This window comes from Balaenoptera acutorostrata, chromosome 19 (assembly GCF_949987535.1).
Source record: "Balaenoptera acutorostrata chromosome 19, mBalAcu1.1, whole genome shotgun sequence".
Classification (NCBI taxonomy): domain Eukaryota; kingdom Metazoa; phylum Chordata; class Mammalia; order Artiodactyla; family Balaenopteridae; genus Balaenoptera; species Balaenoptera acutorostrata.
Window position 1 is genome coordinate 49763410 of NC_080082.1, and position 25064 is coordinate 49788473.

The 25064-nt window shown below is 48.2% G+C and overlaps 1 protein-coding gene and 1 long non-coding RNA gene across 5 annotated transcripts; one reads left to right on the plus strand and one right to left on the minus strand.

Annotated features, from left to right (window-relative positions):
- Positions 1 to 11909: 11909 nt before the first annotated feature.
- CD22 (CD22 molecule) lies at positions 11910 to 23665 on the plus strand. Of its 2 annotated transcripts, XM_007165126.2 has the most exons (14): positions 11910 to 11947; positions 14051 to 14106; positions 14389 to 14763; positions 15690 to 15983; positions 17094 to 17360; positions 17501 to 17764; positions 18806 to 19063; positions 19268 to 19528; positions 19611 to 19874; positions 21308 to 21404; positions 21558 to 21633; positions 21825 to 21949; positions 22347 to 22431; positions 22741 to 23665. In XM_007165126.2, exons 2-14 carry the CDS (start codon positions 14073 to 14075, stop codon positions 22870 to 22872), a joined length of 2532 nt encoding a protein of 843 aa, XP_007165188.2. In that variant the 5' UTR covers positions 11910 to 11947; positions 14051 to 14072; the 3' UTR covers positions 22873 to 23665. The 2 variants fall into 2 exon arrangements, with proteins under 2 accessions (XP_007165188.2, XP_057389260.1); XM_057533277.1 differs by lacking the exon at positions 14051 to 14106 and having other exon boundaries at positions 11924 to 11947.
- On the minus strand, positions 19153 to 24201 carry LOC103009531 (uncharacterized). 3 transcript variants are annotated; one of them, XR_449567.3, is made up of 5 exons: positions 24013 to 24201; positions 23711 to 23848; positions 21292 to 21380; positions 20469 to 20610; positions 19153 to 19379 (listed from the first exon to the last, which is right to left on the minus strand). It is a non-coding gene; the product is annotated as an uncharacterized LOC103009531 (long non-coding RNA). The 3 variants fall into 3 exon arrangements; XR_003622879.2 differs by having other exon boundaries at positions 19153 to 19382; XR_449568.3 differs by having other exon boundaries at positions 19153 to 19382; positions 21292 to 21393.
- Positions 24202 to 25064: the final 863 nt, after the last annotated feature.

The window sequence follows — 25064 nt, forward strand, 5'->3', positions numbered from 1 at the left end:
GTGTGAGAGGGAAGAGCATCAGGACCTGTTCTAGAGGGGGAACTTATGGGGCTGGCTGGTACGGAGGGGAAGCAAGAGAGGAGTCCGAGATGCTTAGATGCTTAGATCTAAGGCCACTTCCTTGGATGCTGGAGAGGTCGAAAGGAACTAGTTTGGTGGAGAACACAGCATGCTCTGCTCAGCACGTTCAAGGACAGGCAAGGCTGACGGGACCCCTCCCTGGGGACAATTCAAGCTGAGGAAGAGTCAGAGTGACTCAGAGGGACGGGGACACATGCAGGAGAAGAGGTCTGGCTGGGCTGGAATAGAGGCGAGCAGGTCTCACAGTTGCAGCTGTCGGGAGGGATGGGCCACCTGATGCAGGAGGGAGGATGGCCAGGCGCCAGGCATGACAACATGGACCACTTTGTCCCTCCCCTCCCGCCAACCTCCTGGGTCGCTCCTGGCTGAGAAGAGCCATCCCTGGTCGCCCCCCACGCTGTCCTGAGGACCGGTGCCTGGGGTGGGCAGCTCCATTATCCCCATCAATGAAAGGGCTCCAGGCCATGCTGGCTACTCCAAGTCTCCTCCCCTGGGTGGGGGTGGGGGGCTCACAACTCCACCCAGGAGGATCCAAGCCTCCTCCTTTCGCCACCTTCCTCATTCTCAGTTCCCGTCTGCTCCCTGGAGGGGAGGTGACAACCTCAGCTCACGGGCAGGGCAGCAGCCGAAGAGAAGACCCCTGCCCCCACCCCCTCCCATCCCCAGAGCTTGGTCTGCCTGGAACATCTTCGCTGGGGAGCAGGAGGGGAACCACTGTTTTGTCTCAAAGGGCCTCTCTGTCCAGCTCAGTCTGGAATTGAGCAGCCAGAGGTATGTGACGTGATGTCACCATGGAGTATTGGTCAAACAGAGCAAAGGGACTGTTGGTAATAATGACAGCTCGCTTTTACAGAGTGCTCATTTCACGACGGCCACCCTGCAAAGCGTTTTACGTGCTCGCGGTTGCTCACGGCGCACTCAGGCCGTCAGAACCGCCAGTGTCCGCATCATCCTTAGAGGGGAAACTGAGGGAGGTCACGGCTGACAGATGGCAGGACAGGGATTTGAACCCCAGTCTGTTTACCAGGTGCTTGTCATTCATATGCAGCTGAGTGCAGCACGTGTGTGACCTCACTAACCCTGTGAGAAAGGCACTGTCATCCGCATCTTTCAGCCTGGACAGGGGGCTCAGAGCGGGCACACAGCCAGGTGGGGAAGGCAACCCAGGCCTCCCAGGTGCTTGGCTCCACGGCTTCCAGGGCAGGGTGGGGACAGCCAAGCCAAGTGGCCCAAAACAGAGACCATCTACCTCTTTGGAGGGAAAGATGTGAAGGCACCAGAGCTACATTCTCGGGAGTCCTGCTTCCCGCCCTTTCCTCCTCCATGCAGCCCTTGGCCTCCAGAAATCAAGGCACCTGCATGAACCCCCTGCCCAATTTCCTCCTGTGGTGGGACCATCACCAATGCCTGGAGCTGTGCCAGCAGAGGCCTCAGACGCTCCTTCTACGTGATGAGCAGGGCTGTGAGTCCCCAGTGGGTCCCAGAAGACTTTTGGGATCTTGTCCCTTGGCCTGGGAGTCCCCCATTGAGATCACTGGGGTTTTGGGGTTTTTTTTTTTTTTTTTAATTTATTTATTTAATTAATTTATTTATTTATTTTTGGCTGTGCTGGGTCTTCGGTTCGTGCGAGGGCTTTCTCTAGTTGCGGCAAGTGGGGGCCACTCTTCATCGCGGTGCGCGGGCCATTCACTATCGCGGCCCCTCCCGTTGCGGGGCACAGGCTCCAGACGCGCAGGCTCAGCAGCTGTGGCTCACGGGCCCAGCCGCTCCGTGGCATGTGGGATCTTCCCAGACCAGGGCTCGAACCCGTGTCTCCTGCATTAGCAGGCAGATTCTCAACCACTGCGCCACCAGGGAAGCCCGGTTTTGGGGTTTTTTTAACTTTTTATTTTGAAATAACTATAGACTTACAGGAAGTGACAAAGATAGAAGAGAGAAGTCTGGCGTGCGCTGTGTTGAGTTTCCTCCCATGGTTACTTGTTACATAATTATGCTTAGTACAACCTGTATGTAGTTCTAAGTCCTTTTATCTCTTGTCTAGATGTATGTAACCCTGCAGTCAAGATACAGAATTATTCCATTACCACAAAGATCACCCTTGTAGTCACATCCACTTCCCTTCCCTCTATTGTCTCCAACCCATGGCAACCAGTAATCTGTTCTCCATCTCTACCATTTTGTCATTTCAAGAATATTACATAAAAGGAATCATATGGTCCATGACCCTTTAGGACTGGGCTTTTTTTAACTCAGTAAAATGCCCTTCAGAATTTTCCAAGTTGCTGCCTGTTCAATACTTCATTCCATTGCTACACAGTACTCCACGGTATGGATGTATCACAATTGTTGAACCATTTAGCTATTGAGGCACATGTAGGTTGTTTCCAGTTTGGGGCTATTACAAATAAAGCTGCTATGAACAACCGTGTACAGGCTTTGGTGTGGACATAAATTTTCATTTCTTGGGCATCAATTCCTAGAAGTGCAATTGCTGAGTCATGCGGTAGGAATATTTCATTAGTTTTTCAAGAAAATTACCAACTATTTTCCAGAGTGGCTGTACCATTTTACATTCCCACCAGCCATGCATGAATGATCCAGTTACACTGCATCCTCACCAGCGTTTGATATTGTTATTATTTTTTATTTTAGCTGTTTCGTTGGTATGCAGTGATTTGCATGGTCTTGATTTGCATTTCACTAATGGCTAGTGGTGCTGAACATCTGTTCATGGGCTTGTGTATACTCTTCGGTGAAATGTCTTTTCTTGTCTTTTGCCCATTTTCTAATTGGCCATACAATCCACCTACTTAAAGTGTACCCTTTAATGGTTTTAAGTATATTCACAACGTTGCACAACCATCACCACAGTCAATTTTAGAACATTTCATCACCCCAAAAAGAAACCCGTGCCCATTAGCGGTCACTCCTGGTTTCCTCTCGACACCGCTACCCCAGCCCTAGGCAACAATTAAATCTACTTTCGGTCTCTACAGATTTTCTTTTACTGGACATTTCATAGAAATGGAATCATACAATTTGTGACTTTTCGTGATTGGCTTCTTTCACTTAATGTTTTCAAGTTCATCATTTTGCAGGATCTCTACAGTACTTCATTTCTTTTTATTGCCAAATAATATTTCATTGTATGGATACACCATATCTTCTTTATTCGTTCATCACTTGATAGACATCTAAGTTGTTCCCAGTTTTTTGGCTTTTATGAATAATGTGCTATGAACATTTGTGTTCAAATTTCTGGGCGGGTGTGTTTTCATTTCTCTTGGGTATATACCCTAGGAGTGGAATCGCAGAGGTAGATGGGAATTCTATGTTTAACCTTTTGAGAAACTGTCTTGAGACTGTTTTTCAAAGTGGCTGGAAAATTTTACATTCCCACTAGCAATGTATAAAAGATTCCATTACTACACATCCTTTCCAGCATTTGTTATTGCCACTATTTTTTAATTTTAACTATCAAATAGGTGTGTGGGAGTGATAGCTCATTGTGATCTTAACTGGCATTTCGCTAAAGGTTAATGATGTTGAACATCTTTTTATTGGATTATTTTTAATTTATTTGTTTATTTATTTATTTATTATTTATTTGGGCTGCACCGGGTCTTAGTTGCGGCACTCGGGATCTTTGTTGAGGCATGCGGATTTCTTACTTGCGGCATGCATGCGGCATCTACTTCACAGACCAGGGATCGAACCCGGACCCCATGCATTGGTAGCACAGAGTCTTACCCACTGGACCACCAGGGAAGTCCCTATGTGATTATTTTCTATCCATATAGCGTCTCCAGTGAAATGTCTCTTCATGCCTTTTGTCCACCTTTTTTTTTTTTGCCCATCTTTGAATTGGATTGTTTGATTTTTATTTTGAATGTTGAATTTTGAGAGTTCCTTATATATTCATTCTATAATTTTTTCTATTTAAAAATTAACTAACTAACTAACTAATTAATTAATTTGGCCGCCTTGGGTCTCTGTTGCTGCACGCGGGCTTTCTCTAGTTGCGGCGAGCGGGGGCTACTCTTCGTAGCGGTGCGCGGGCTTCTCATTGCGATGGCTTCTCTTGTCGTGGAGCACGGGCTATAGGTGTGCAGGCTCAGTAGTTGTGACTTGCAGGCTCTAGAGCACAGGCTCACTAGTTGTGGCCCACGGGTTTAGTTGCTCCGCGGCATGTGGGATCTTCCCGTGTCCCCTGCATTGGCAGGCAGATTCTTAACCACTGCGTCACTGGGGAAATCCCTACATATTCATTCTAGATATGAATTCTTTGTCAGATAAGTGGCTTGCAAATATTTTCTCCCAGTTTATGTTTGTCCTTTCATTCTCTTAGAAAACTCTTTTCCAGAGCCAAAAAAAAAATTAATTTTGGAGTCCAGTTTATTGAGTTTTAGGGGTCATGCTTTTGGTCTCATGTCTAAGAACTCTTCATCATCCCCTATGTACCCCAAATTTTCTCCTATGTTAGCTTCTAAAAGTTTTATAGTTTAATGTTTCACATGCGAGTCTATGATCCACTTTGAGTTAATTTTTGTATGAAGTATGAGATTTAGGTTGAGGTTCATGTTTTGCCTATGGCTATCCAATTGTTCTACCACCCTTTGTTGAAAAGACTATATTTCCTCCATTGAATCATTTTTTGCTCTTTTATCCAATATCCGTTGGTTGTTCTTGTGTAGGGCTATTCCTGAGTTCTCTAATCTGTCCAGATGATCGACATGTTTATCCCCCCGCCAATACCACATATTGTATTTTATGTGTATATGCCTTTTATATTATTGTTGTTTATTGTATATTCCTTTATAATAAGTCTTAAATCAGGTAGAGTGATTCCTCTCCCTTTATTCTTCTTTTTCAGAAATGTTTTCTATTCTAGTTCTTTTTTCTTTCTGTATAAACTTTAGAATAATCTTGTCTATATCTACAAAAAATCTTGCTGGGATTTTGATAGTAATTGCATTAAATCTGTATATCAATTTGGGGAAAATTGACATCTTTACTATGTTTAGTCTTCTAATTCATGAACATGGTATTTATTGAAGAAGTCTTCTTTGATTTTTTTTCAGCAGTGTTTTGTAGTTTCAGGATACAAGTCTTATATATGTTTTGTTAGATTTATGACACCTAAGTGTTTCTTTTTGTAAGCCATTGGAAATGGAATTGTATTTTAAATTTCAGCTTCCACATATGCATTATTAATATAAAGAAATGTGACTAATTTTTGTGTTGATCTTATATTCTGCAACCTTGCTGAATTCACTAATTAGTTTTAGAATTTCTTTTGTAGGTTCCTTGGGATTTTCTACATAGACCGTTATGTTATCTGTAAATAGGTTTTATTTCTTTCTTTCAGATCTATATGCTTTTTATTGCCTTTCTTTGTCTTATTATGCTGTCTAGAACTTCCAGTATTATACTGAATAGGAGTGATTGAGAGTAGACATCCTTGTCTTGTTCCCAAGCTTAGAAGAGAAAGTATTAACACTGTTAAGTGTTAAATATGTTAGCTGTATTTTTTGTAGGTCAGTTGTAGGTAATCAAGTTGAGAAGTTTCTATTCTTAGTTTTCAGAGAGTTTTTATCATAAAAGGGTGGTGAATTTTGTCAAATGCTTTTTCTGCAACAATTTATATGATCATGTGATTTTTCTTCTTTGTCCCATTAATGTGAGATTACATTGATTGATTTTCGAATATTGAACCAGACTTGCATACCTGGAATAATCCCCACTTGGTTATAGTTATATAATTCTTTTTATATGTTGCTGAATTCTATCTGCTAATACTTTGTTAAGGACTTCTGCATCCATTTTCATGAGGAATATTGGTCTGTAGTTTTCCTTTTTGTGCTATCTTTGTCTTTTTTGCTTTGGTTTGGTTTCAGGGTAATACTGGCTTCGTAGAATGAGTTGGGAAGCATTCCCTCTACTATTTTCTACATAATAGATTATGTAGAATTGGTGTTAATTCTTCTTTAAATGTTGGGTAGAATTCTCCAGTAAAAACCATATTGGCCTGAACATTTCTTTTTCACATTTTAAATTACCTTAGTAGTTATAAGGCTAGTCAAATTATCTGATTCATATTGATTGAGTTGTGGTAGTTTGTACTTTTTGAGGAATTGATCTATTTAATCTAAGTGGCCAAATTTACGTGTATAGAGTTTTTCATAGTATCCCTTATTATCTTTTTGATGTCTGCAGGATATGTACTGATATCCTCTGTTTCACTCTTTTTTTTTTTTTTTAATTATTTATTTATTTATTTATTTATTTATGGCTGTGTTGGGTCTTCGTTTCTGTGCGAGGGCTTTCTCCAGTTGCGGCGAGCGGGGGCCACTCTTCATCACGGTGCGCGGGCCTCTCACTATCGCGGCCTCTCTCGTTGCGGAGCACAGGCTCCAGACGCGCAGGCTCAGTAATTGTGGCTCACGGGCCTAGTTGCTCCGCGGCATGTGGGATCTTCCCAGACCAGGGCTCGAACCCGTGTCCCCTGCATTGGCAGGCGGATTCTCAACCACTGCGCCACCAGGGAAGCCCTCTGTTTCACTCTTGATATTAGCAATTTCTCTTTTTTTATTTGTCAGTCTTGCTAAAGATTTGTCAATTTTATTGATCTTTTCAGTGAACCAGGTATTTTATTTCCTCTATTATTTTTCTGTTTTCAGTCTCATTGATTTCTGCCTTTATATTTATTATTTCCTTCCTTATGCCTGCTTTGGGTTTGTTTTGTTCTTATTTGTCTAGTTTCTAGAGATGGAATCTTATATTATTGACTTGAGACTCACTTTTTTTTTTTTTTTTTTTTGGCTTCCACGACCTTATTTCCCCAACCAGGGATTTAACTGGGACCCTCGGCAGTGAAATCACCGAGTCCTAACCACTGGGCTGCCAGGGAACTCCCAAGACTTACTTTTTTAAATGTAAGCATTCAGTGCTATAAATTTCCCCCTTGTATTTTAGTTGTGTCCCCCCAAATTTGATAAATTCTATTTTCATGTTCTTTCAGTTCAACGTATTATTAAATTTCCCTTGAGATTTCCCCTTTGACCCATAGGTTATTTAGAAGTGTGCTGTTTGGTTTTCAAGTGTTTGGAGATGTTTCTGTTATTGATTTCTAGTTTGATTCCATTGTAGTTAGAGAATATACTCTATGTGATTTCAATTATTTCCAAATTTTTGAGGCTTGTTTTATGGCCCTAAATTTGGTTTATCTTGGTATATGTTCCGTGGATGTCTGAAAAGAATGTGTATTATGTTGTTTTGGGGTGGAGTGTTCTATGAATGTCAGTTAGATATTGTTGGTTGATGGTGTCGTTGAGTTCTTATATATCCTTGCTGCTTTTCTGTCTAGTTGTTCTATCAGTTGTTGAGGGTGGGTGTTGAATTTTCCAACTGTAATTGTGGATTTGTCTGTTTCTTCTTTCACTTCTATTGGATTTTGCCTCACACATTTTGTAGGTCTGCTGTTTGGTACTTACACATTTAGATTGCTATGTCTTCTTGATGGATGGACCCTTTCCTTAGTATAACATATCCCTCTCTGGCTTTGGTCATTTTCTTTGTTCTGAAATCCACTTTATCTATTATTATTATAGCCACTCCTACTTTCTTTTTAAAACTGAGGTATAATCAACATATAACATTATATTAGTTTCAGGTGTATAACACAATGATTTGGTATTTGTATTTAGTGCAAAACGACCCCCACAATAAGTCTAGTTAACATCCATCACCATACATAGTTACAGAATTAATTTTTCTTGTGATGAGAACTTTTAAGATCTACTCCCTTAGCAACTGTCAAATATACAGTACAGTATTAGTAACTATAGTCGCCATGCTGTGCATTACGTCCCTAGGATTTATTTATTTTATAACCAGAATTTTGCACATTTTGCCCACCTTCACCCCTTTTACCCACCCCACGCTCCCTGCCTCTGGCAACCACCAATCTGTTCTTTGTATCTATGAGTCAATTTTCATTTTTTAAAAAGATTCTACATGTAAGTGAGATCATATGGTATTTGTCTTTCTCTGTCTGACTTATTTCATTTAGCATAGTTCCCTCCAGTCCCATGCATGTGGTAGCAAACGGCAAGATATCCTTTTATGGCTGAATAATATTCTTTTTTTTTTGAACATCTTTATTGGAGTATAATTGCTTTACAATGGTGTGTTAGTTTCTGCTTTATAACAAAGTGAATCAGCTATACATATACATATATCCCCATATCTCTTCCCTCTTGCGTCTCCCTCCCTCCCACCCTCCTTATCCCACCCCTCTAGGTGGTCACAAAGCACTGAGCTCATCTCCCTGTGCTATGTGGCTGCTTCCCACTAGCTATCTATTTTACATCTGGTAGTGTATATATGTCCATGCCACTCTCTCACTTTGTCCCAGCTTACCCTTCCCCCTCCCTGTATCCTCAAGTCCATTCTCTAGTAGGTCTGCGACTTTATTCCCGTCCTGACCCTAGGTTCTTCATAACCATTTTTTTTCTTTTTTCTTTTCTTTTTTAGATTCCATATATATGTGTTAGCATACGGTATTTGTTTTTCTCTTTCTGACTTACTTCACTCTGTATGACAGACTCTAGGTCCATCCACCTCACTACAAATAACTCAATTTTGTTTCTTTTTATGGCTGAGTAATAGTCCATTGTATACATGTGCCATGTCTTCTTTATCCATTCATCTGTCAGTGGACACTTAGGTTGGTTCCATGTCCTGGCTATTGTAAATAGAGCTGCAATGAACATTTTGGTACGTGACTCTTTTTGAATTATGGTTTTCTCAAGGTATATGCCCAGTACTGGGATTGCTGGGTCATATGGTAGTTCTATTTTTAGTTTTTAAAGGAACCTCCATACTGTTCTCCATAGTGGCCTGTACCAATTTACATTCCCACCGACAGTGCAAGAGGGTTCCCTTTTCTCCACACCCTCTCCAGCATTTATTGTTTGTAGATTTTTTGATGATGGCCATTCTGACCAGTGTGAGGGTGTGAGGTGATACCTCATTGTAGTTTTGATTTGCATCTCTCTAATGATTAGTGATGTTGTGAATCCTTTCATGTGTTTGTTGGGAATCTGTATATATTCTTTGGAGAAATGTCTATTTAGGTCTTCTGCCCATTTTTGGATTGGGTTGTTTGTTTTTTTGATATTGAGCTGCATGAGCTGCTTATAAATTTTGGAGATTAATCCTTTGTCAGTTGCTTCATTTGCAAATATTTTCTCCCATTCTGAGGGTTGTCTTTTGGTCTTGTTTATGGTTTCCTTTGCTGTGCAAAGGCTTTTAAGTTTCATTAGGTCCCATTTGTTTATTTTTGTTTTTATTTCCATTTCTCTAGGAGGTGGGTCAAAAAGGATCTTGCTGTGATTTATGTCATAGAGTGTTCTGCCTATGTTTTCCTCTAAGAGTTTTATAGTGTCTAGCCTTACATTTAGGTCTTTAATCCATTTTGAGTTTATTTTTGTGTATAGTGTTACAGACTGTTCTAATTTCATTTTTACATGTAGCTGTCCAGTTTTCCCAGCACCACTTATTGAAGAGGCTGTCTTTTCTCCATTGTATATTCTTGCCTCCTTTATCAAATATAAGGTGACCATATGTGTGTGGGTTTATCTCTGGGCTTTCTATCCTGTTCCATTGATCTATATTTCTGTTTTTGTGCCAGTACCATACTGTCTTGATTACTGTAGCTTTGTAGTACAGTCTGAAGTCAGGGAGCCTGATTCCTCCAGCTCTGTTTTTCTTTCTCAAGATTGCTTTGGCTATTCGGGGTCTTTTGTGTTTCCATGCAAATTGTGAAATTTTTTGTTCTATTTCTGTGAAAAATGCCAGTGGTAATTTGATAGGGATTGCATTGAATCTGTAGATTGCTTTGGGTAGTATAATCATTTTCACAATGTTGATTCTTCCAATCCAAGAACATGGTATATCTCTCCATCTGTTTGTATCATCTTTCATTTCTTTCATCAGTGTGTTATAGTTTTCTGCATACAGGTCTTTTATTTCCTTAGATAGGTTTAATCCTAGGTATTTTATTCTTTTTGTTGCAATGGTAAATGGGAGTGCTTCCTTAATTTCTCTTTCAGATTTTTCATCATTAGTGTATAGGAATGCAAGAGATTTCTGTGCATTAATTTTGTATCCTGCTACTTTACCAAATTCATTGATTAGTTCTAGTAGTTTTCTGGTAGCATCTTTAGGATTCTCTATGTATAGTATCATGTCATCTGCAAAGAGTGACAGCTTTACTTCTTCTTTTCCGATTTGGATTCCTTTTATTTCTTTTTCTTCTCTGATTGCTGTGGCTAACACTTCCAAAACAATGTTGAATAATAGGGTGAGAGTGGGCAACCTTGTCTTGTTCCTGATCTTAGTGGAAATGGTTTCAGTTTTTCACCATTGAGGACGATGTTGGCTGTGGGTTTTTCATATATGGCCTTTATTATGTTGAGATAAGTTCCTTCTATGCCTACTTTCTGGAGGGTTTTTCTCATAAATGGGTGTTGAATTTTGTCAAAAGCTTTTTCTGCATCTATTGAGATGATCATATGGTTTTTATTCTTCAATTTGTTAATATGGTGTATCACATTGATTGATTTGCATATATTGAAGAATCCTTGCATTCCTGGGATAAATCCCACTTGATCATGGTGTATGATCCTTTTAATGTGCTGTTGGATTCTGTTGCTAGTATTTTGCTGAGGAATTTTGCATCTATGTTCATCAGTGATATTGGCCTGTAGTTTTCTTTCTTTGTGACATCTTTGCTTGGTTTTGGTATCAGGGTGATGGTGGCCTCGTAGAATGAGTTTGGGAGTGTTCCTCCTTCTGCTATATTTTGGAAGAGTTTGAGGAGGATAGGCATTAGCTCTTCTCTAAATGTTTGATAGAATTCACCTGTGAAGCCATCTGGTCCTGGACTTTTGTTTGTTGGAAGATTTTTAATCACAGTTTCAATTTCAGTGCTTGTGATTGGCCTGTTTATATTTTCTATTTCTCCCTGGTTCAGTCATGGAAGGTTGTGCTTTTCTAAGAATTTGTCCGTTTCTTCCAGGTTGTCCATTTTATTGGCATATAGTTGCTTGTAGTAATCGCTCATGATCCTCTGTATTTCTGCAGTGTCAGCTGTTACTTCTTTTTCATTTCTAATTCTATTGATTTGAGTCTTCTCCCTTTTTTTTTCTTGATGAGTCTGGCTAATGGTTTATCAATTTTGTTTATCTTCTCAAAGAACCAGCTTTTAGTTTTATTGATCTTTGCTATTGTTTCTTCATTTCTTTTTCATTTATTTCTGATCTGATCTTTATGATTTCTTTCCTTCTGCTAACTTTGGGGTTTTTGTGTTCTTCTTTCTCTAATTGCTTTAGGTGTAAGGTTAGGTTGTTTATTTGAGATGTTTCTTGTTTCTTAAGGTAGGATTGTATTGCTATAAACTTCCGTCTTAGAACTGCTTTTGCTGCATCCCATAGGTTTTGGGTCACCGTGTTTTCATTGTCATTTGTTTCTAGGTATTTTTTAATTTCCTCTTTGATTTCTTCAGTGATCTCTTGGTTATTGAGTAATATTCTTTTGCTTACACTTTCTTTATCCACTCATCCGTCAATGAACACTTAGGTTGCTTGCATGTTTGCAGGGAACATTGGGGTGCAGATATCTTTTCCAGTTAGTGTTTTGTTTCCTTCAGATAAATACCCAGAAGTGGCTTTGCTGACAAAGAGAGCTGGGGGGGTGTGGCCAAGAAGAGTGAAAATCAGTCACTGGTGACTTTGCTGTGCTTCCCCTTTCACTCTTAGATGCTGCCAGGGTCCCTGAAGACAGAAGACACATGAGGAATCAGGTAAAACATTTTTGTTCTCTTTTGCATTCGACAAGCAAGTAGGGAGCCGCTGCCATGTGCCAGGCACAATTCTAGGGGCTGGGAGCACAGTGGGACTCCCCGCCCTTTCTCTTGCCTGTGTGACAACAGGTAGGAGTCCCCGGCCTTTGAGCATGTCCCTTGCCAGGCCTGGCAAGTCTTCTGAGAGCAGGAGGCATCACTGGGTGCCCAGGAGGGAAGAATGGAATCAAGGAGGCCGGCTCTGAGGTTCTGCAAGGCTCTAAACAGGCCCGTGTTGAGCAGACCAAGGGTCCAGAGCCTTTGTGCCCAATGCCGACTGTTCCCAGCGTTCCATGCCCCATCCTGCCTCAGCCGCCTTCCAAGCGCAGGCCTGGGGCCCACCTCTTGCGCTCCAGAGACCTCTTGAGCTCCGAGGGGTAAGCATGCAGCCCTGCTCTGAGAAGCACCCCTCTTCCACTGGTCCTGGCGTTCTCCAGCTGGTCCCCAATGAGGGTGTGACTGGTGGCTGCTGGCAGAGGGGGTACCCTGGCCCAGCTACTTGAGGCTAGTCTTTGCCACGGGGAATGGAACCTGGCCCTGGCCATAGCCCTTGTGGAAACCCAAACAGAGCCTAAAGTGCATCCCTCAGAACACTGACCCTACAACCCTGCCAAGTTTCTCATGGAAAACATAAAATAGTTCCCATGGCTAAAGAAGTATGGGTCGTGTACTCTACTCTAGCCCCCATGCTGGGAGATGCATGATGCACATACGGCTGGTTAAAGGGTTTGAAAAGGCCTGCACTAAAGACTCCTATTTCACTTCTTTAAATCCAGCTTCTCTCAAACGGATGTGACCTTGAGGACTTTTTTCTGTGTAACGCTATTAGCACCCGCAGGGCTATATGAGCTCTGCGTGGAGAGTCTGCCCTAATCCATGCCCAGGCCAGACCAGCACGGCCGCCATGCCTGGGGACAGACCCCCTTCCTACTTTCGGCCAGCGGCCTAGCTTTCCCCACACCGGTCCCGGACACCCAACGGTCCTTTAGCATAAGCCGCGCAGCCCAGCCGGAGGAGATAAACAGCCAGCCGGAGGGGCTTGGGGAGGGGACGCCGATGTGTGGGAACTGTTGGCTGGGCGGGTGGGAGAGACGCAGGTCTGTGCTGAGACAGGAGACACACTCTGTTGGCACGTCCTGCTGGCTCCCCAGGGACAGGCATTCAGGGCACGACCATGTAAATTGGAACTTAAATTTAACTCTATGTAAATGTAACTCTATGTAAAAGTCCAGTGAGGTGGTGGTCCAGCTCACCGCACGTGCGCCCACACATAGAGATGGGCAGTGGTTGCACACCGGCAGCCCTTGGACTACCTCTAGCCCACAGACAGGTTTTGTTTGACCAGCACCGTGTTTATTTGTTTTTTTCAAAGCAGGTCATTTCACATGAAACTCTGGCTTCTTACTTCTTTTAAAACAGTAGAAGATCAGGCAGTGCTGAGCCCACGTTCCCACTTGACTGGAACTGAGATAGTCATGGCCTTTACTCAAGACGTGTCCCCACCTGGTTGATTTGTTTCCTAACCAGCCCATGGGGGCATCTGAGTGGGACCCTTGGACCACATTCTCCTAAGTCCTTTCAGACCCTTCTAAATGCTCTCCTGGCATCATACTTAATGATTGGTTTCAGAGTTATTTTTTTCCCGGTCTTTAAAATCAAGTTTTGGCCATGTCTCTCCCCTGTGTGAAACCCTTCGCTAGTTGACCCAAGGTAAGCTCCAGGTCACCTAGGGCCTGGCATTCGAGGTGCTCAGTAGTTTGGTGCCACTCAAAGCCTGAGAGCTGGGCAGCAAGTTTATAAAGTTTTGGATGGATGGATGGAAGAAAGGAAGGAGTGCTGGGAAGAGAGAGGCTAGCCTTACATGGTTCTCGGGCTGATGGGAGAGGCACAGCATATCCAGAAAAAGACCCTGTGAGCTTCCAGAATTCCATATCCTGCCATGCAACCAGACACGGTCTTCTCGGAATCAGGGAGAAGGGATTGGAGCTCAGTGGGTGAGCAAGAAAAGCTGTCTGGAAGATGTAAGTGACCAGATGGCTTAAAGACAAACTCTTCCTGGCCCAGGCTCCCGCCTAGACACAGCACCATGCATCTCCTCGGTCCCTTACTTCTGCTTCTCGGTAAGGATGGTGGCCTAGGCGGATACTTGGGTCTGGGATGACTGTGGGAGCTGGAAGAGGAGGAGGAAAGATGGGGGCAGAGAAGAGTAAATGTGGGGCAGGGTGGGGACAGTCAATGTATGTGTGTGTGTGTGTGTGTGTGTGTGTGTATACTTCTCTCTTTGTGTATCTGCCTCTCCCCCCCGCCCCGCCCCCCCCCCACCCCGTCTCTTCAGAGGAAATTCTTTAGAATGCTCTCAGTGTCCTTCAGTAATGCTTTCTGTTCACTCTGGTGGGTTCCAGAATACTTGGCTTTCTCTGACTCAGCCTCCTGGACGTTTGAACATCCCAAGACCCTCTATGCCTGGGATGGAGCCTGCGTCTGGATTCCCTGCCGCTACAGTATCGTAAACAGGCACTCCATAGATAACCTGACTGTGTACCACAATTATAAGTACGACAACTCCACCAAGAGCTACAGTGGGACCATCCTCTATAAGAACCTAAAAATCAGGGATTTTCCTCCTCGTCAGGGAAGGGTACGATTCCTGGGAAACAGCAGATACAACTGCACCCTCCTCATCAATCCCGTGAAAGTCAATGACAGCGGTCAGCTGGGGCTGAGGATGACGTCTAAGGAGGACAAATGGATGGAGCCCATAGGCCTCAACATCTCTGGTAAGGCCCTGAGGATGGGTTCCTTTGTCTCGGCAATGAGGAAGGTGGGGAACACCTGACTCCTGGGACAGCTCACAAACCAGGTTGCCTGCAGAGGCCAGACGGGGATGCCAGTGAGCGACCGGGGTGCCACAAAACAGTGGCGCCCGTGGCAAACTGGAGCATGGGCACGCATCCCTCCTTGAGCATCTCCCCTGCCACTCAGCCTCTGCCCATTCTAGAATCTGGCTTCCAGGTTGCCTGGTTTTTCCGGAGATGGAAATCTGAATTTTCAAGTGAAATCTCCCAATGTATTAATGTGGGGGGTTAATTCTAATTAGGCCTTCGTGGCTACACGACACACGGATAGGGTGTGAACCAAACACAGGTCTGGGGCCTCCACCCCAGGGAGTGTGCTCGCTCCATTCCACGGCCTGTGTGTTTGGTGGCTGGTTCTAAGCAGCCCTGTGTTTGGGGTGAGAGACGAAGCTCCAGACGCTGCAATCTGAGGGCGGCCCAGCCTCGGGGGGAGCAGGGGCTGGCAGCGCACAGGCCTCTCTGCGAAAGGAATCCCCTCCAGGAGTGCTGGGTGGGAGGTCTCCGACACTGAGGCCTTTGGACAGATGCAGGTTTGTCCTCCAAGCTAAGCATGTTGAACTAAACGTGTAAAATCCACTGAGGAGCGCGGGGGGAGTGGCCTGGAAAACATTTAGAAAGCAAACACCAGGGGGGTGTGAGTGAAGTAACTATAAAACATAAAACACAATTTCTAAGGAGGATCAGCTTTCACAAGACCTTTCAGAGGGTGTTTCGGCCAAGCAGAGAAAGGCAGGCCCGGAGAGAGGTGGACGGGCCGGGCCAGGGATTCCTGATGGGTTACTTGGGGCAGGGCATCTAAAGCTGGTCCAGGCTCCCAGGCCTCCAGCATGGCCCCTGCTCTTTTGCAGAGACGGCTCCTCCACCCCGCATTGAGCTCCCTCCAGAAATCCGGGAGCTCCGTGATGTCACTGTCACCTGCTTGCTGAATTTCGCCTGCTTTGAGTACCAGGTTCATTTGCAGTGGTCCCTGGAGGAGCCTGCGGTCACCTCCACCTGCCTGTCCACCAAGACTGTCTCCACCCAGAGCACTCTCACGTTCCAGCCGCAGTGGACTCACCATGGCAAGAACCTGACCTGCCAGCTCTGGGACCCCACGGAGCAGCAGTTACTCTCTGAGGAAACGGTGTGGCTGGATGTGAAGCGTGAGTCTCCCCAGTGCTTCTGTAGGGGGGGGCCGGGGGGCCGGTCATCCCTTCACCCCCGCAGAGGGTAACAGGGGCCCACACAGAAGGGAGCGTGATGGGTCTGTGAACACGCGCTGTTGGGAATGGTCCAGGCAGAGCCGCGGCCCCTCCTCCACCGTTCCCATCGTCAGCTCCGGTGTTTCAGGGGACACCTGATTCAGAATAAAATAATCTATCCTCAAACCATGACCTGATCACCTGGTTAAGGTTTTTTTGTTCCCCTGGGGGGGGGGGGTGAAGAATTTTTTCACACCATTTTTTTGTGCCTCATTCATTCAATAAATATTTGTTGTGGACCTACTAGGCCTTACTACGGCTGCCGGGGATAGAGCAGTGAGCAAAGTTCTTGCCCACGTGGAACTAGCTTTGCAGTCAGGGAGACGAAGAGTAGATAGGTGAAAAGGGAAATAGAGAACGCATGTGTAGGTGGTGCTAAGTGTATTACGAAAAAATAAAGCAGGGCTAGGACAGAGGGAGTGAGGGATGGAGGCTGAACTTGAGCTGAGACTTGGGTGAAGGGAGGGCCTGAGGCAGGCATATCTCTGTGAGAAGAGAATTCCAGGGAGAGGGAAGAGCAAGTCCAAGGCCTTGAGGTAGGAACTTGGTGTGTCTGCCTCAGAGCAAGGCGCCAGCAGGCTTGGCACTGCGTCCAAGGGGCCCAGCGGTAGGAAAGGAAGGCCGAGAGGGACCGGGACACTAGATCTCGTGGGCGGCAGTGAGGGTTTTGGATTTTTCTCTAAGTGTGGGATCCACTGAACGGTTTCAAGCAGGAGAGTGGCAAGGTCTGATGGACAGTCCTGGGAATGCTGCTGGCTGCTGGTGGAGACCAGACCTTCAGGGTCTGGGGTGTGGGGAGCAGAGAACCGCGTTGGGAGGCTGTGACGGTCAGTCACCTGGCGCTTGGACCAGCCCACCCTTGTTGACAAGGGTGACAGTGAGTGGCTACGCACCCTCGCCCGCTCTGTATAGGCCGCTGCTTTATCAGAATAAAAGCCCCGCAACTTGTCAGCACTTCGCACCCTCTGAGAATTCCCTATCCCCTCCCTCACTGCCCCTCTGCTCCTCCAGACGCGCCGAAGTTGAAGATCCAGGTGAGTCCCACAGAAGCCACTGTAACAGAGGGAGAGTCTGTGACCATGACGTGCCAGATCGTCAGCAGCAACCCACGGCACCGGGGTGTGTCCTGGCTCAGGGACGGGGCCCCGCTGCTGGCGGAGGAGACGCCCACGCTCACTCTGCCCCAGGTGACCAGGAAGATGAGTGGGCAGTACCAGTGCAAGGCCCACAACGATGTGGGCTCAGAAAAGTCGGAAGCAGTGGACCTCCAAGTACACTGTGAGCCTGCTGGGAGCTGGGGAGGGGCCAGGCCGGGGGTCAGCAGGGGCGCCTTCCAGGCCCACGGGAGGGGAGCCCCGGAGGCCTCCGCTCACCGCCCCCCCCCCCCAACCCCCCCGGGCCTCGGCCTCTTCTTCCAGATGCTCCGGAACCTTCCAGCGTTCAGATCTTCTCCTCGCCAGCTAAGGAAGGAAATAAAGTAGAGCTGACTTGTATATCGCTGGCCAATCCTCCTCCAACAAATTACACCTGGTACTACAATGGGCTAGAAATGCCTGGAAAGACGGACAGGACCTTCCAGATCCCAGAGGTCCTCCTCAGGCACGCTGGGGAGTACTCCTGCTTGGCGGAAAATAGTCTTGGTCCTGGAGACGTTGGCCAGGGGGCTGACTTGGAAGTCCAGTGTGAGTGGTCGCAGAGCTGCTGGAGGGAGGAGATGGCTCTGGGGGCGGGAGGAAGGCAGATGAGTCCGCGAAGGGCCAGCAAGCACAAACCAGGGGCTCCTGGCAGATAAGCTTCTTGGGGCGGGTGTTGTGTTCACAGCTGTGTCCTTAGTACCAGACAGGGCCTGGCTCGTGGGAGGTGCTCAGTAGATGCTTGTTGACTTGAATGAATGGCAAGATGCCAGGGTCCCATGAGGGACGCGGAGACTTGGCGTCACTCGGCAGTGGCTGAGTCCCTGCAGGGGTCCTGACGTTTTCGAGGAGAACTGGGGCCAAATGCTTCATTACCTCTCGGTTGTCAGAGCCTGTTTAACACAGTGAGTCTTGGCACTGAGGGGAGCCCAGGACAAAGAGAATCCCTAGGTTTGATCCTTGGACCCTGGGATGTCATAGTCGGGGCCAGGTACTCTGATGCAGATGCCCAAATCCTGAAACCTAGACACCGGGTGTGTGGTAACAGCAGCAGCAACGTGTATTGTGTGTTTACCACACGCCACAGGGCTCTAACAGCATCCTCTCACCGCATCCTCCAATGACTCCACAAGGTTAGCTACTCACGGGACCCCATTTGACAGATGAGTCAACTGAGGCCTGCAGCCCATGGTCACACAACTCCAAGGGGCAGGATCCGGCAGTCTGGATCCAGAGCTACGCTTTTCTTTTTCTTTTTAAAATTAACGCCCTTGCTGTAGTGACCCGGCTCCGTGCCCCAGACTCGTGCAGAGACCCACAAACAGTGGCCCCTGCCTCGCACAGCACCACACGTACTCCGCCCAGGGCTGTGCTCTTAACCACTGCACCATCCTGTCTCAAACCACAACCAGGCCAAATGGCCAGGGCAGGGTTTCTGTCCTCAGAGGCAAGAGGGAAGCACAAGCCTTCCCTCGGCTAATAGAGGAACTGCGTGAATGCACGGCACAGGAAGGGGGAAGAGGAAGCAGGAAGGAACAGGTCTTATGGGCGGCTGACTTTTCTTCACCCATTTCTCTGGTTTTCTTCCAGATCCCCCCAAGGAGGTAATCACAGTGATTCAAAACCGCACACCGATTCGAGAAGGAGACAGCGTGATCCTGTCCTGTACCTACAATTCCAGTAATCCCCGAGTTACCCGATATGAATGGAATCACCTAGGCTTCCAGGACCAGCTATTACCTGCTGGGCTGACGATTCGAAAAGTTGCCTGGGACACAGGGCCAGTCAAATGTGCAGCCTGTAACCAGTGGTGTTTGTGGTCTCCCCCTGTCAACCTGGATGTCCAGTGTGAGTGCCCTGGGCCGGGGGAGCTGGGGGGTGGCCCAGTTGGGGTGCGGGGCTCTAAGGGTGAGGAGACCGAAGCCTGAACCACAGTCCTCACAGAGAATTGAGGGATGAGAGTCAGGCCTCAGGGCCAAGGGGAGAGGAATTCTCGGGAACAGGAAGAGGGGAAGAGACCCAAGAGGTCAGCCTGAGGTCCTTGCTCTCCAGATGCCCCCAAAGATGTCAGCGTCCAGGTCACTCCCCACAATGAGATTCGCTCTGGGAACCCGGTCCTCCTCCAATGTGACTTCTTAAGTAGCCGTCCCACGGACGTCCGCTTCTTCTGGAAGAAAAATGGAATCCTTCTGGAGGAAGGAAAGAAACTCAGCTTTGACGCCATCTCTCCAGAAGATGCTGGAATTTACCACTGCTTGGTCAACAATTCCATAGGACAGACCTCGTCTAAGCCCTGGGATCTCCAAGTACTGTGTGAGTGGCTGGAGCCAGAGGCTGAGAGCGGAGACGGGCAGGTGACTGGCTACCTGGATCCTGACTTCGCTTCTACTTACAGATGCACCCAGGAGCCTGCGTGTGTCCATCAGCCCGAAAGGCAGACTGGTGGAGGGGAAGAAGGCAGTCCTGACGTGCGAGAGCGACGCCAACCCTCCCACCTCCCACTACACATGGTTTGACTGGAATAACCAAGACCTCCGCCATTATGATCAGACGCTGAGATTGGACCCTGTGACGCTGCAGCACTCAGGCGCCTATTGGTGCCAGGGGGCCAACAGGCTGGGCCGGGGCCAGTCGCCGCCCACCACCCTCACTGTCTACTGTAAGGGCCCTTCCCTCTTCTTCTCTGGCCCTGGCCACTCCTGCGGCGTGCGTTCCAGACCTCCTCCCCGCTCGTGCTCCTTCCCTGCCCCACCCGCCTGTCAAGCGAGTGCACGGAGGGTGGGGAGTGGGCAGCCTGTGAGCTCAGAGGGGCCCCTGCTTCACACACAGCTCCCCCGTCTTCCCTCCTCCCCGCTCAGTCTCTCGCCTCCCCAGGAGGATTCAGGCTGATCCTACCTTCCAGCCATCCTGAGCTCCTCCTGGTTCCCTCTCTCTGCCTCTCTCTCTGTCTCACCCTTGATAGGCTGCTTGTTTCTACCTTTTGAGATTTTAGTGTTTTTTTTTTTTTTTTTAAAGACAATACAAGTACATGGTAAAAAACTAAAACACCATGAAAGGGTAAATAGTGGAAGGACGGATACCTCTCCTTTCTTGCTCCCTGAGGACTCTACCCCCTCCCTTCCTTGAGGCTTTCGCTGTTGGCAGCTGGATATGGCCCCTCACAGAGACTTTTCTGTACGTGCACCCATAGGCCTGTAGGGATTTATGTCCATACACCCTTCTTTGTTACTTATGTTACTTCTTTGTTACTTACATAATAACTTTGTTATTTATGTCCATATATCCTTCTTTCGTGGGAGAGCTCACACCGTTGCCCTGAACTTCCCTTTCTTCCATGTAATAACAGCACTTGGAGATTGTTCTCTATCTGTGCATATACAGGGTGTCTGAAGAGTCTGGAAACACAGGGGAAAATATTTATTTATCGTGCTTTTTTCAGGTTAATGATTGGAGCCATGGCTTTAAATTTAGAGGATTGTCACTGGCAAAGCTGGTGTTAAAGGGAGCCAGCCTGAGGGGGTCATTTGGAACAGTTACACATTGTATAAAAACACGTTCCCTGGGTCTCCCCTCTGCAGGCACCCTGGAGACCTGACTCTTTTGCTGAGGGTGCACTGCGGTCCCGTGTACGGATGTCGAGTAACTATGTGCCCACTGCCCTCCTCAAGGCTGGGTGCAGTCTCCTGCTCTGGGCACACCTGCGAAGAGAATTGTAGGCTAGGTTCCTGCACGGACTGACTGGCTCAAAGGACAAGTGATTTTAAGCATGGCCAAGCTGCCCTCTGAAGAGGCGGTACCGCTTATGAGGGTTACGTGTTCTGTGTGTGCCCGAGTCTGTCACACAGCAGGAGCTCCTCTTGAGAAAGAGCTGCCCTTCCCTCCTAATGAGACGTCCAGAGGGCAGGGCTGGCTTCTCCCTCTTACTCTGCACCACACCCCCTGGGCAAGGAGGAGATGTCCCGCAGGCCAGAAGGACCGTGGCTATGCAGAGAGAAGCCAAGGATGCCTCCCAGGCAAAGATCACAGGGCAGAGCTGGCCTGCTACCCGACTGAGGCAGTGACACCCACTGACGTACCTCCTTTCTCTATCAGATAGCTCAGCCACCATCAGCAGGCGAGTGGCCTTGGGAGTGGGGCTCTGCCTGGCCATCTTCCTCCTGGCAACCTGGGGAGTCAAGCTTCAGCGGAGGTGAGTTCCTCCCATGCCCACCACCTTTGCTCCCCCTCCGCCCATCCCAGGGAACGACCCCGGTTACTCAATCCTGCAGCCCCCAGCATGCCGTGTCCACAGGGCCCTCTTCCCAGGCCCTTCATCCTCCCTGAGCGGGGCTTTATTTCTCAGCTGGAAGAGGATTCAGAGACAGCAGGGGCTTCAGGAAAGTTCCAGCGGACAGAGCTTCTTTGTGAGGAATGTAAAGGTAGGATGGGAGAAAGATGAAATGCAGGGCAGAGCTTCAAGTCAAGAAAGAAACAAAGTAGAAAATCAACTATGTGTCAAATAAAAAAAAAAAAAGAAACAAAGTAGAGAAGGGTGATAAAGAGTACGAGGGGCGGGGGAGCTAGGGCCGGGAGAGGAGTGGTAAGGGCCGAAACCTTGTCTTCCTCTCAGGCTCGAAGGATCCCCCAAGCTGAAGGCCCCCACTCCCTGGGGTGCTACAATCCAGTGATGGAAGATGCCGTCAGCTACGCTGCCTTGCGCTTTCCTCTTGGCGAGACTGATGCACCGAGACCTGGGTACTGAGGGCACCAGGGGGGTGACACCTGCACCCTGGGAGGGATGTGGGGGGAAGAGCTCGTGTCTCGCCTGCCCTCTTTGTGCCAGGCCCGTACTTCATCTCCTCATTCCTGCTCCATAACAACCCCCCTGGTAACGGTCTCGGGAATTGGATCTGTTCCTACAAACCAGGAGCATGCACAGCCAGAGTCGGTCTCTATCACCAAGGTTGGGACTTTGCGATACGTTCATACATACATTCACTCATTTGACACATCAGCCCCTGCCGTGTGCACTAGGCATGATACAAGGGGCTGAGAGGCTGGCGGTGCTCTTAGGGTCTAGGGGAGTTGGAAGAAGGAGCAGATTTCATGCAAAAGGCTTCATTTGTGGTCATCTCTCTGCCTTCCCTCTCAGAGATGCAGGGACCTCAGAGACGCGGGGACTTTCCCCAAACAGGGACGACACGGTCACTTACTCTGTGGTGCAGAAGCGTCAAGTGGTAAGAGGGCAGGGCTATGGAAGGTGGGGGAGTGACGGGACCTGGCCTCGGCTGTGAGTCCCAGAGCCTGGGTGGGCTCAGTGCTGGCAGAGGCTGGGCAGCGGGGAGGGCTGCCCAGACCCTGGTGAGGTCAGACCCAGGGCAGGCACCTCCCAGTCTGAGGCCGGCTGCAGCCAGTTTCCGGACAAGAGGACTCCTGCTTGGGCTCTTGGACCCCCAGGTGGAGCCGAGGAGAGAAGGGACAGGGGAAGCGGGCTGTGGGAGGCTGGTGAGCGCGAGGCCACGCTCACCACCATGTGGCTTTCTCAGGGCGACTATGAGAACGTGACTCCAGAGGTCCTAGAAGACGAGGGGATACATTACTCGGAGCTGGTCCGTTTTGGGTTTGGGGAGCCGCCGCTGGCCCAGGAAGGAGTGGAATACGTGACCCTCAAGCACTGATGAGCCAAACCAGCTGAGGTGGAGGTGCCACAGGGGCCGCAGGGGCCAGGGTGGTCCTGGAACTTTCTCAGCCTCTGCTGTTCAGCTGCGAAGTCTCACACACACACACACACGCACGCACGCATGCACGCACACACACACACACACACACACGAGCACACACGCACAGTCACAGTTACTGCAACCCCAGTTGGTGCAGAGAACTTTGTACATGGTCCAGAGACAGTCTTCCTTCTTAGCACTGGTAACCCCGACCCTCCAAAGGGTCTGTCCCTGGTCCTTTCCCACTCCCCTTCTCGCCCAGAAATTCATCTAAATACCTACCCTGAGCTGTACAAATCCCCCTGCCCCTTCCCAGCCCTCTGCCACCACCTACCCACTCCCAAACCCCACCCCCCAGCTGGCTGTGTCCCTGCGGGGATCAGCTGGTCATTATTTGTATTGCTCTCTCTCCCCATCCCTTTGACACCTCACCCCTGCTCTGATAACTGCACTCACTAATCTTATGCGTAATTTTTGACCCCAGGGCAAAGCCCAGGGAAAGAGGAACCAAAATGAGGTAGAGGCACTGCCCTGGCTGGTTTCTTCTCTAAGAGGCATTCCACGGGAGGATTATGCTGCTGCGACCCCTTTCCTCAGGGGTCTCGTGGTCTGAGACGTACACTGATGTGGGTAAACGTGGAACAGACCCAGAGCTACACAATAAACATGGCTCAGATGCCACGGCAAAGAGCCAGTGCATGATTTCCAGTCTGCAGAGTCTGAGTGGGGACAGGGAGATGGGGCAGGCATGCTGGGGCTTGGGGAGAGGGGAAAGGTGACTTCACGAGCAAATCACCAGATCGGAGGGTCCATCGTCTTGTTGCCAAGAGTCCGCTGGCGTCACAGACAGAGTCTGAGTCTCGATTCTTCTGCTCAACCAGCCGAATGATCTTGGGCAAAGTTCACCGACTTCTCTGAGCCTCAGTCTCTTCGTCTGTAACAGGGAAATGCAGGTGGTTCGAGAAAGGAAGTGAGGTATAACCTTATGTCATGTTATAAGAAGATTAACGCAATAGCCAAAAGTCCCTTAAAACCACATTCCCATCTGATTTGCATCTCTTGAAGACCATAAAAAGGGGAAGCCAACGCATTACTCACAGCACTTCTCAAAAGTGACCCTGCTGCGTCGTTTCACAGCCCACAGCTGCCTGCCTTCTCGAAGGCCAGCTACCTTGAGGAACCTCTCAGCTTTTCTACCTCCCCCCGTGCCCCCACTAGCTCTCTAGTATGTTCCCTGGCCGACTTGCCAGAGAGGCACTTCCGGCTTCTCCTCCGCTTCTCCGTCTGTTCTCTCTCCACCTGTTCTCCTGCTTCTGCCAAGGGGCCAAGGCCCATTCTCCTTCAGGGCATAAAGCTGTGGTTAATCATTCATCAAGATGACAGTCAAATTCCCGGCCTGTGGTGGGCGCTCTGAAGGCACCGCCTTCCTTGGCTGCCCTACTTTCCCATCTGCTCGATCCAGATGCTCTCTGAGAGGTTGTCCTTGGGATGCCCAAGGAGTGGGGCACTGATCAACCTACTTTGTCCCTGGTTTGACATCTTTTTTTTTTTTTTTCTGGCCACGCCACGTGGCTTGCAGGATCTTAGTTCCCTGACCAGGGATTCCACCCGGGCCCCGACAGTGAAAGTGCCGAGTCCTAACCACTGGACCACCAGGGAATTCCCTGGTTTGACTTGCTGTGAGCACCATCCACTTTTCTGGAGAAAGGGAAGGCTTCGAGAGCTGTTGAAATGAGAGGGCAAGGGTCTGGGGACCAGTATCATTCAACAATTTATTCAGCAAACATCTACTGAACACCTCCCACTGCATCCACCACAGAGCCAGTTGTTGGGGTACAAAAAAGATACAACATGGTCCTAATCTTGGGGGTCTCTAGTCTAGGTGCCCAGAGGGTTTTAGGAGCTGAAGGATCTAAAGGCAGCCGCCAGCCTGATGAGGCCTGGCACGGGCTCCCTGGCAACCAGCGGGTGACTTCCCATCCTGGACCTGAGCCTGACTGCTGATATCAGCCTACTTCATGACCAATTGCCCGAGAGATATGGCTGTCATCAGGCCCTGCTGAGGTGTGCACAGCAGGTGGCTGGGCAGCGCTGGGGCTAGAACACAGGCAGCCCCCGACCCAGCCCCGGACCGCACCGTCCTCTTGGAG

Coding starts and splice junctions, on each gene's coding strand:
- CD22 (XM_007165126.2), top strand. CDS start 14,073: ATGCATCTCCTCGGTCCCTTACTTCTGCTTCTCG. Junction 14,764..15,689: donor CATAGGCCTCAACATCTCTG/GTAAGGCCCTGA, acceptor GCTCTTTTGCAG/AGACGGCTCCTCCACCCCGC. Junction 19,064..19,267: donor TGTCAACCTGGATGTCCAGT/GTGAGTGCCCTG, acceptor CTTGCTCTCCAG/ATGCCCCCAAAGATGTCAGC.